The following is an 11,870-nucleotide window of genomic DNA, read 5'->3' on the forward strand; positions in this document are numbered from 1 at the left end:
TTAAAGAGTTTGAGAAGTCGTGGTGTTAAGTCTTCTCTAAATTTCTTGTGGAATTCAGCAGTGAATTCATCAGGGCTTGGACTTTTCTTTGTTGGTAGGTTTTTAATTACATCTTTGATTTCAGTGATTGATATTGGCTTATGTAGGATTTTTATATCTTCTTGATTCAGCTTTGGTAATTCACATGTATCTAGGAATCTGTCTATTTCTTCTACATTTTCTGTCTTATTATAATACAAGGTTTTGAAGTAGGCATAGATGATCTTCTGGATTTCTGCCAAGTCTGTTGTGATTTCACTGTTTTCATTCCTAACTGCATGGACTTGAATCTTTTCTTTCATGATTTTGATAAAGTTGGATGAGGGTTTGTCAGTTTTATTTCATCTTTTAAAGAACCAAATGTTCGATTCATTGATTCTTTGTACTGTTTTTTTAGTCTCCAATACATTAATTTCTGCTCTGAACTTTATTTGGCTTAGCCTGCTCTTCTTTTTGTAGAAGTTTGAGGTTCAACGTTAAGTTGTTTATTTCTACTTGCTCTATTTTCCTGATAAGGGTATTCACTGCTATAAATTTCCCTCTTAGAACCACTTTCATCGTGTCCCATAAGTTTTGATACATTGTATTGTAGTTATCATTTAATTGTAGAAACTGTCTAATTTTTACAATTGGTCATTCAGGAGGGTGCTATTTAATTTCCATGTGTTTATTAAGTTCTTGTGATTTCTTTTGCCATTGACTTCTAGTTTCACTGTATTATGGTCTGATAATATGCATGGGATAATTTCAATTCCTTTGCATTTACTTAAGCATGTTCTATGAGCTAGTATGTGGTTTGTTTTGGAGACTGTACTGTGTGCAGCTGAGAAGAATGTGTATTCTGATGCTGTGGGGTGGAACATTCTGTAGACATCTACTAAGTCCATTTGTTCAAAAGTTTGGTTCAGTTTTATTATTTCATTGTTGATTTTTGTTTTGTTTTGTTTGTTTTGTTTTGTTTTGAGACAAGGTCTCACTGTGCTGACCTTGAGCTCACTTTGTAGCCCAGGCTGGCTTCAAACTAGCAATGATCCTCCTGCCTCAGCCTCCTGAGTGCTGGGATTACAGGCGTGCACCACCACGCCCAGCTTCTCATTGTTGATTTTTTTTGTCTAGTTTATCTGTCTTTTTGTGACAGTAGGGTATTGAAATCTCCCAATACAATTGTATTAGTGCTTATTTGATTTTTTATGCCCATTAATATTTGTTTTGTATAGTTGTGTGCGTATATATTTATGATTGTTATCTGTTTCTCTTGGGTTGTTCCCTTTGCAAGGATGTAGTGACCTCCTGTGTCTCTCTTAATCAGTCTTGGCTTGAAATTCACTTTGTCTGCAAATAGAACAGCTACCCCAGCTTTTTTCCAGGTTCCTGTCACATGGAGTATTGTTTTCCATCCTTTGACTTTCAATCTATGGATTTCTTTTTTAATTAAATGTTTCTTGTATGCAGCATATTGTTGGATCTTGCTTCTTGATCCATTCTGCCAGTCTGTGTCTTTTGATTGGTGAATTGAGGCCATTAATATTGATGGTTATAACTGATATGTATTGATTTGTCTTTGTTGTGTTGTTGTTTGTTGTTGCCCCTGTGGTTGTCTCCCCCGCTTTTTTCCCTCCCTCTATTTGTTTGCTTTGCCTGGTGGATCCCTTCTGTTGGTGTTCATGGGGTTGTAGTCCTTGTTATCTCTTTGTAGAATGTCCTTCAGAAGAGTTTGGAGTGCTGGTTTGGTTGTCATAAATTTCCTCAGATGTTCTTTGTCATGAAAGTCTCTTATTTCTCCATTGGTTTTGAAAGATAGTTTTGCAGGGAACATCAGTCTGCATTGAAGGTTGTTTTCCTTTAGAACTTGAAATACTTCACTCCAAGCTCTCCTTGACTGGAGGGTTTGTACTGAGAAATCAGCTGTGATTCTGATGGGCTTTCCTTTAAAGGTGATTTGTTTCTTTTCCCTGACAGCTTTTAAGATAGTGTTCTTGTGTTGAATTTCTGGAATCTTGACTATGATATGCCTGGCTGTAGATTTTTTTAAAATCATGGCTAATTGGAGTTCTATATGCTTCACTTACTGTATGTCAAATTCTTTTTCCTCTACTAGGCAAGTTTTCTGCCATGATGTCTGTGAACAATTTTCTTAAATACCATCTGTGCTATCCCCTGCTTTTTCATTGACTCCAGTCAATCATAAGTTATTTTTCTTTGCACCATCTATCAGCTACTACATTGATTTCTCATTGTCTCTTGCTATCTTTAAGAAGTCTTTCTTTTCATGATTGCTAACTGCAAGCCTGTCTTCTATATCTGAGATCCTATCTTCACATTGGCTTAATCTGCTGTGAATACTTTCAATCAAATTTTTATTCTCCTGGATATCTGCTTGAATCTGTCTTATAGATTCCATTTCTTTCCTATGCTGAGTATTCATGGCTTCCATAATTTTCTTTTCTTTTTTTTCATGGTACCAGGAATCAAACTCACAACCTCATGCTTGCCAGGCAGGTGCTGTGCCACTGAGCTATATCCCTGGCCTTCATAATTTTCTTAAGCTCCTCCATTTTTTGGTTTGTATCTGCTCTAGAGTCACTAAGCATTGTGAACATGATCTCTGCAGTTATCTGAGAAATTATTTCTGATTTGATATTTTGTAGAGCCTCATTCGATTTTTTTGTTGTTACCACTTCAGAGATGCCAGATAGGTGCTTTCCAGATTATCCCACCTTACTGTCCCCTGGGTTTGCCTTTGGTGAACTGGATGTTTGGAGTTACATCTTATTTAAGTGTGTTCTCTTTTTCTTTTCTTCTCTTTTTTAGTTTAATTCCTGGGGTGATGTTTGTAAATTGCCTATGGTGGGTTATTTTATTGCTAGTATTTAGAACCCTTAGGAAGTGACTACTTCCAGTCAGTCTCAGTCTTGGAATACCAGAAAGAACAGCTGTTTAGAACAATTATGTCACTTTTGGCTATAGTTGTACAATGACAATAGCATAAGACACAGCCTAGAAAATTACTGACACCAGCTAGTGCAATCTTTCAGGTCTGTTGTTCCCCCACATGTGTCCACAGGTCTGAATCACTCCTCTAGTGCAGTGCATCCTGTCTCAGGGAGAAGGTGCTGTTGGGTACCTCCTTCTTCATTAAAGTTTTTCTCATGTAAACTGCTTATGTTACTAAAGAGACAGGAAGTGTGTTAATGCTTGCCATCCCCTTTAACACACTTAAGTAGGCTTTCCTCAAATGAGACTAAAGTCTAGACATGAGGGTTTTGGGGGTTTAGTTTTGTTTTTTACTTTCACTGTAAGAAATAAATGGGTATGTACTAATATTACAGTTGTATTAGCAATTGGAACAATTGCTTCTCAATTTCTTTAACAGGAAACTTTCCACACAAAGTCAGTACTATTGACATTAATTTCATGGGATACCTGCTTCCCTTTCTTTCGGCAGTGCAGTTGTGTGGTCATTTCCAATTGTTGATCATGCAAAGGAATCTAGTCTTTTCTCACATAAATAGGAGAATAAATAGAGAGGCCATTCTTTCTTTTTCTTTTTTTTTTATTTTAAAGGGAGTAGTATATGAGAAACAAACAAACAAAAAAATAGAACAGTAGCAGCATAGCAGTATCAAGGTCATAAATCAAAGCAAGAACATTCAAAGTGATACAGGGTCTCAAGACAAAATAATACAAATCAACAGTGGTTGTTACACTGCATATCGCTATCCTCAACTACATTGCTCAGATTACCAGATGTAAGAATGACAGATTGCTCAAACCATTAAAGAGAATAAGAAAATATTTTTTCCATAAAATATTAGAGATAATACAGAGTTTCACTAGACAAGATGGTAGGAATTCACCATTGTAATTCCATTGCATATTGTTACCTTCAAATCAGTTGCTCAGACCATCAGACACAAGCATGCAAAGTCGATCGGAACATAAAATATAGTAAGCATTGACTGTTCATTTCAGTACACCATCAGAGAGACCATTCATGACCTAACTACATCACTTTTTTGTGTGTGAATTTTTTTTCACTTTGTGTGGATGTGATAAGAATATTTGTGTCAACATTTTATAACACTACTTTTCTAAAAGAAGAGAATTACAAGTGGTCCTTTTAGGAAGTTGATGCACAAATTTTATCTTTCAGGATGACTGTGGAGTTCAGTGTGGTTTTCCCATCTTGACTTAATGTAGAATTAGTTGATTAATATTTTTCTCTCTTCTTGCATGAGACTTGTTAGTAAAACTAATGGTTTCTAGGATTTATATACAGCCTTTATCAACAGAGCTTGTGTTACATTTCATTCAGAGTGTTGCAGCTATTCTGAGAGCATGAATAGAAGTGACATATATAGACAGTTACCATATAGTTTTAATTGCCATGATTGTTTCATTAAAAACAAATTTATTTACTTTCATAGCATGTCCATAATACAGATGGAGCAAATGTTGTCACTGTTTATATATAGTTTTTGGGTTTTTTTTTTTTTTTTTTGGTTTTTCTCTGGTACAGTGAATCAAACTCATGACCTTGAGCTTGCCAGGCAGGCGCTGCACCACTGAGCTATATCCCCAGCCCTGTCACTGTTTATATATTAAGAAACAGAGTCAGCCAGACACGGTGGCACAGGCCTATAACCCCAGCACTCTGGGAGGCTGAGATAGGAGGATCCAGTATTCAAGCCCAGCCTAGGCAACTTAAGAGACTTAGCAATTAAGCATGTCCCTGTCTCAAAATAAAAAGTAAAAAGGGCTGGGGATGTAGCTCAGGTGTGAAGGCTTTGGGTTCACATTTGGGGGAGGGAGGAGTCACAGAAGTTGAAGAACCAAAGTCGCAGCTAAACACATATCAGAGCTGGATTTCAGATTCAGGCCTTTTCTTCCAAAGTATTTTTTTTTCCCATTTGACTATGGCAGTTAATTTTTTTTAAAATGAGATGCCAGTGTTCCAAATGCTGGGCTCAGTCTCTCACTCTCTCACTCTCTTAGTCTCTCAGTCTCTCGGGGATTTAATTTTATACTGCCTTTTTTTTTTCCATTAGTAATCTGTACTCTGTAAAGTCTTTCTAGGTGATCTTTTCCTCTGTCCTGCCTTTGACTACCATTTGCAATTTGGTAATCCAAATACATTTCTCCAAACCATATGTCCTATAGATTGTTATATACTTATATATGTACACACAATGTATACTGGTATTTTCACTGGGTGTCCCATATCTGATTAGGAGTCAGTATATCCAATGCAGATTCTCCACATGTCCTAACCTCACCAATTTTTTTTTAAATTTAAGTTGTATTTTTTTGGTGCTAGGGATTGAACATAGACTCTCATGCATAGTAAGCGTGTGCTCTACCACTGAGCTGTATCTCCTGGCCCCTTCTTAAAAAAATTTTTTTAAAAATTCCTCTCATTGGCTAAAGTACTAATGTATTGGTAAATGGTAACATTTGCTTATTTCTCCAAACCAGGAATCTAGAAGTCATTCTTTCTTTCTTTGTATTTGGGTGATGTCCTTGGCCCTTTTGCAAAGTAATCTTATCTAGTCAGAAAGCTTTAAATATCATCCATATTACCTGTTTCACACGTCTGGACAAAATATGATGGCAGTGGTGATGATATAATTACCATTATATCATCTGATAACTCCCAATTTATATCGCTAGTCTAGAGATGTATCTGATAATTATTCAGAATTTGTAAGAATTCCTATAACTCAATAACAGAACAATACAGCTTGATGAAAAATAGACAGAGGACTTGAACAGACGTATCTCCAGAGACATCTACAATAGTCAATTAACACATGGAAAGATGCATGCTCGATGTCACTGATCATTGGGAAGATGCAAGGAGATATCATTCCACACCAATTAGGATAGATATTATATTTTTAAAATATAACCAGTGTTGGTAAGGATGTGGGGAAGTTGGAAGTCTTGTGCACTCGTAGTGGAGATGTACAGTGGGGTAATCCCTGTGAAACGTGGTGTGGGAACTGCACCAAAAAACAAAACAAAGTAAAACTTAAACATAGAATTACCTTACATTCTAGCAATCCCACTTCTTGGTATATACAACCCAAACTTGAAAGCAGGGCTTTGAGCAGATATTTTTACGTTCGTGTTTATAGCAGCATTATTCATAATACCTACAGTGAGGAAGCAGCTCAAGTGTTGATCTACAGAAGAATGGATAAGCAAAATGCAGTACACATACATAGAATGGAATGTCATTTAGCCTTAAAAATGAAGGAAATTCTGATATTCTACAAGATAGGTGAACTTTGAAGACATTATGCTAAGTGAAATAAGTCAGTTACAAAAGGAAAGATACTGCAACGTCCCACTTAGGTGAGGTACCTGAAGTCATCAAATTCACGGAGACAAAGTGTGATGGTGATTACCAGAGGATAAGAGGAGAGAGAAATAGTTACTATTGATGGGTGTAGAGTTAGGGCTTGGGAAGAGAAGTTCTAGAGAACTTGGTGGTAATGGTTGCAGTTAATGTTCTTAATACCATGGAACTATGCACTTAAAAATTATAAAATAGTAATAAGCTTCATGCAATTTATATTTTACCAAAAAGAAATCCAAAGGATATTTTGAAGAACTAACTTGGTCCTGTTGATTGTTCCCTTCTTGAAATCCTAACCTTTTTGGCTTCTCTAACAAGTTTCTTTTTTGGCTTTCTTGTTACTGACTTATAACTGCCTTCATATTACAGGCATTCCCTGTTACTCACTGTGATCTTAGATAGGTTAGTTAATCTCTGTAAGGGTCAGTCTCAAATCCAAATTAGAGTCATTATTCCTAATTTATTGCCTGTGAGTTGGAATGATGGACCACATATTTAAACTTGTTTACTAGGTGTTAAACGATAGTTTATTTCTCTAGTGTAGATAGTTTTTGAGATTTAGAACTAATTTCAACTCTGTTTTAGATATCTCTTTTAGTTATTCCCTTGAGATTTTAAACTCATTGTTTCTAAAACTGGTTTGGTTTTTCTCTCTGTACCTGTACTCCCTTCTCTGTTTTGGTAAATAGACTCCCCCCCCCGCCCCCCACCCCCCGTACCGGGAATCGAACTCATGACCTCATGCTTGCCAGGCAGGCGCTGTGCTGCTGAGCCAAATCCCCAGCCCTGGTAAATAGACTTATATTCTACCCTGAGTAGTGGAGTAGGCTGACTTACAATGTCTCCTCCAGTAAACACTTTCTTTCATTTTCTTAATAGTAGCTTCTGATTTATTGCCTGGCATATGATGCGTCTTCAGTAAATATTGTTTGACTATAAGTATGACTGCCTGATTTCTGTATTATGTGAATCACTATGTGATAATCTGCAGCACACATTTTCTACTAAATTCTTTTTTTTTTTTTTTTGGCTTTTTTGCAGTACCGGGAATCGAACTAATGAGCTTGTGCTTGCTAGGCAGGCGCTGTGCCGCTGAGCTAAATCCCCAGCCCTCTACTAAATTCTTGTATTCTCTTCTATGGTGACTTTTTGTTTTTGTTTTTTGAGATAAGGTCTTGCTGAGTAGTTCAGGTTGGCCTTGAATTTACTATATGGCCCACCCTCAGGTACTGGGATCACATGTGTGCACCACTGTAGCTGGCCTTTTGGAGACCAGGTTGAAGTCATTCAGGATTCTAGGGTACAATACTTAATTGTTTTTCTCTTCCTTGCTATTGTTTATTAATTAGTTTTAAGACTAAATACTGTATATGTATTTTTAAAAACTTTTTAAACCTTTTATTGTGACAAATTTCAAACATAACAAAAGAAGAAAAAATACTATATTTATTCACCCATCACCCAACAATGACCAATTCATGGCCTTTTTCATATCAACACAGATTACTTTGAAGCAAATTTCAGATATCATTTCATCCATTAATATTAGTATTAATAAAGGGTATAAACACCAGTAGAACAGTCACCAGACCATGATTGTACCTAAAAATATAACATCAAGTATCTACTATAAGCTCAAGTTTTGCTAGTTGTTATTTTTATGTGGAATCAGAATTTAGTTTAGGATCATGCGTTGTATTAGTTGATATGACTCTTAAGTCTTAGCTGCCTTACAAGTTATTTGTTGAATGCATTGTGTATTGTAGATTGTTCCAGAAGTCTAGATGAGCTTTGTTTATGGCAATACAATAGAGGTTAATGTGTAATTAAAATTTTTCTAGTAATCCCATTTTAAAAAGTAGGAAGGAGGTGGGCGTTGTGGTGCACACCTTTAATCCCAGCACTTGAGAGGCTGAGGCAGAAAGATTGCTGTGAGTTTGAGGCTAGTCTATACTACAAAGTGAAACTCCATCTCAGAATATATAAAAAAAAGTAGAAAATAGGTGAATTATTATTTGTGATACCTTTAACTCTAAGATTATTTCAAGTAATAATTGTAATTAATATACAATTATTAATAAAATACTATTCATTTTTTCCTTCTATTAGAAATATAATATGTATTTCATACTTACAACACATCTCAATTTAGACTCATTTTAGACACTGAATAGCCTCATGTGTCTAGTAGCTACCATACTGAGCAGGGCAGGGTTAGATTCCATAGATAGGGTTCTTGTGGTGTCATTTAACATTTTTCTTTCTTTTTCTTTTCTTTTTCCTTCTTTTTTCCCTTCCTTCCTTCCTTCTCTTTCTTCCTTTCTTCCTGTCTTCTTTCCTTTCCTTTCCTTTCCTTTCCTTTCCTTTCCTTTCCTTTCCTTTCCTTTCCTTTCCTTTCCTTTCCCTTCCCTTTCCCTTTCCTTTTCCTTTCCCTTTCCTTTCCTTTGTTTCCTTTCCTCCCTCCTAAGTTTGTAATATGTATTTAGACTTACTTTTCACTTTTAAGCAGAATATTGTAAATGTACTGAACCTAAACACATTTGATAAATTCAACTTCAGAGAATTTTCTACAAATGAAATTAGGAGTCACCTTGGGGCTGGGAATTTAGCTCAGCGGCACAGCGCCTGCCTGGCAAGCGCGAGGTCGTAAGTTCGATTCCCGGTACCAGAAAAAAAAGACAAAACAAACAAACAAACAAACAAACAAAAGAAATTAAGAGTCACCTTAAGGATTAAAAGCTTTTTATTTGTATTTTTAGCGCCACTCCAGAGGAATATAATACAGTTGTACAGAAGCCAAGACAAATTCTGTGTCAGTTCATTGACCGAATACTTACAGATGTAAATGTTGGTAAGATTTCTTATATAAGCTTTATTTCTTACATAGTTATTTCACATATAAGCTCTATGAATTAGATTTTTTTTCTATGCATTGGTGTTTTTCTATAGGTAATTTTACTTATAAAGTTACTATTTGTGATAATTATTGTTTTTTGATAATGTTTTAAAGCACATTGTTTATTAAGTTATTTCTTGTAACAATGTGATTTAGGTTTTTAAATAATTTTGTTTTTATTAGTAGTCTAGATTTTTTTTTTACTGCTAGCTATGAGTTCTTGAATATCAGATACTATACATAAAACATATTTAGCTGAATCCAATCATGTGGACCTTATTTTAGCAACATTTTGTACCAGCTAGGGAGACCAGTAAATGCCACAAAAAGCTCTTTAAGTGAGTTGCCACCTTTGTTGGTAAGAGGTAATAGAATTTTTTTTTTCTTTTGTCTTTTTGAGGCAAGGTCTCACTATGCAGTTCAGGCTGGCCTTGAGCTCACTTTGTAGCCCAGGCTGGTTTTGAACTTGCATCAACCCTCCTGCCTCAGCCTCCGAAGTCCTGGGATTACAAGCGTGGGCCACCATGCCCAGCAAGAGGTAATAGAATTGTGTGAGTTGTTAAGTGAACTTGCCTGTTCATAGTAATCTGAAAGATAAATATTACCAAGTTGACAAGAAAGTATCATATCTGTTGAAATTATACAGAAAGGTTAATGTGGAATAGCAGTTGGCTCAGGGTTTAATTTTCATTGCAGATTTGGCACAGATTTTATGATTTATAGTAATGATTTAGCCTTTCTTATTTCAGTCAGTAAAGTTATGGGTTGCTGAAAACTAACCAAGGACTAGAAATACTTGCAAAATGTGTATTTTTATGTTACCCTTGTTGTTTAGACCACTGTCTTACCCCTCTGCTTGACTAATTCCTCATCTAGGAATTCCTTAACAGTGTGTTCCCAGACACCTGTTTCCTCTTCTGGATTCATGCAGCCATATTGTACTGCCATTGTTAGCTTGACTCCTTCACCAGATTATGAGATTTTTAACAAACCCTCAGATTTAGCACACTGCCAGGTTTATAGTACACATTTGCTGAATTGGATGTATGATATGTGAGTGCATATGACTGTTTGACATGTAAAATTAGGTAAGAGTGTAGTATTTAGCCCCATTATCTTAACATGAACACTGTGGTGAATATAATTCTGATTACCAAAACCTGATTTTTTTAAAGGTACACTGTTTAATTTGTCACGACTCTTAAAATCCTTTATTATTTTAGTTGCTGTAGAACTTGTAAAGAAAACTGACTCTCAGCCAACTTCTGTGATGTTGCTTGATTTCATCCAGCATATCATGAAATCTTCCCCACTTATGTTTGTAAATGTGAATGGAAGCCAGGGGCAAAATGAGGCCAAACATAGCTGTGTCGGTAAGTGCTGCTGGTACTGAAGCATTCATCTGCAATCTGTTGTATGGAATTACCCATAAAACTGCTCTTCAGAGATATCACACAGATGGTTGCACTTTTGTTCTTATTATCTATCTTTCAATTCACTCTTTTAATTTTTTGTACTTTGGGTCTTTCATACAAAAGAAACCATGCCATACTTAAGCTTCTATGTCTGATTTATTCTCCTTATAACATTATAATCTCAAGGTGCGTCCATTTTCCTACCAGTAACCCAAATTTCTCCTCTTTGTGGCAAAGCAGTACTGCATTGTACTATATTTTCCTCATCCCTTCATCTGTTGCTGGACTTACAGGCTACTTCCAGAATTTAGCTACTCTGAGTTGTGCTGCTGTAAACATGGGTTTGCATGTATCACTGTAATGTGATGTCTTTAAGTCTTTCGAGAAGATACCTAATGAGGAATAGCTGGGTCAAATGGAATTTCTATTTCTAGTTTTTAAGGTATCTCCATACTGATGTCTGTAGTGGTTGTACTAGTTGACATTTCTACCAACAATGAAAAGGGGTTCCTGTTTCCACACAGCCTCGCCAGCATTTGTTCTTATTTGATTTTTTGATTTCTTTTCTTTCTGGAGTAAGATAGAATCTCTCAGGGTTGTTTTAATTTGCATTGCTCCAATGACCAGAGATGTTGAACGTTTTCTCATATATTTATTGGCCATTTGTACTTCTGAGAAGTTTCTGTTCCTTTCAGTTGCCCATTTTTTGGTTTGATCTTTTAATTTTGAGGGTCTGTTTTTTGTTTTTTTTTTTTGAGACAAGGTCTTATCTCAAGGCTGGTCTTGAACAACTTACCGTGTAGCCCAGGATGATTCCAAGCTTGTAGCAATATTCCTGCTCAGCCTTACTGCTGGGATTACAGGCATGCATTACCACATCTGGCAAGTTCTTTATATATTCTGGATATTAATCCTGTCTGAGGAGTAGCTGGCAAAAAGATTTTTCCCATTCTGTAGGTTTTCTCTTTTCTCTGTTGGTTGTTTCCTTTGCTGTACAGGACCTTTTTAGTTTGATATAATCCCATTGGGTGATTTTTGATGTTATTTTTTGTACAGTTGGTATCCTGTTCAGAAAGTCCCTGCCTATGCCTATGTCTTCAAGAGTTTTACCTATTTATCTTCTTGCAGATCAGGTGTTTCTATTTTTTTTTTTTTTTTT

General features: G+C 35.9%; 1 protein-coding gene across 2 annotated transcripts in view; it reads left to right on the forward strand.

Moving 5' to 3' along the window:
• Positions 1 to 11,870, forward strand: part of Atr (ATR serine/threonine kinase) — a 103,278-nt gene that overhangs the window by 3,659 nt on the left and 87,749 nt on the right. Inside the window, exons 2-3 of one of the 2 annotated variants that reach the window (XM_005407741.2) lie at positions 9,160 to 9,251; positions 10,520 to 10,669. In XM_005407741.2, the coding sequence (XP_005407798.1) occupies positions 9,160 to 9,251; positions 10,520 to 10,669 (242 nt within the window). Of the gene's footprint in view, positions 1 to 9,159; positions 9,252 to 10,519; positions 10,670 to 11,870 lie in introns of those variants that run through there. The other variant, XM_013506249.1, reaches the window with a different exon arrangement.

This window comes from Chinchilla lanigera, unplaced genomic scaffold (genome assembly GCF_000276665.1).
Source record: "Chinchilla lanigera isolate Chin_1 unplaced genomic scaffold, ChiLan1.0 scaffold00107, whole genome shotgun sequence".
In the NCBI taxonomy this organism is placed as follows: Eukaryota; Metazoa; Chordata; class Mammalia; order Rodentia; family Chinchillidae; genus Chinchilla; species Chinchilla lanigera.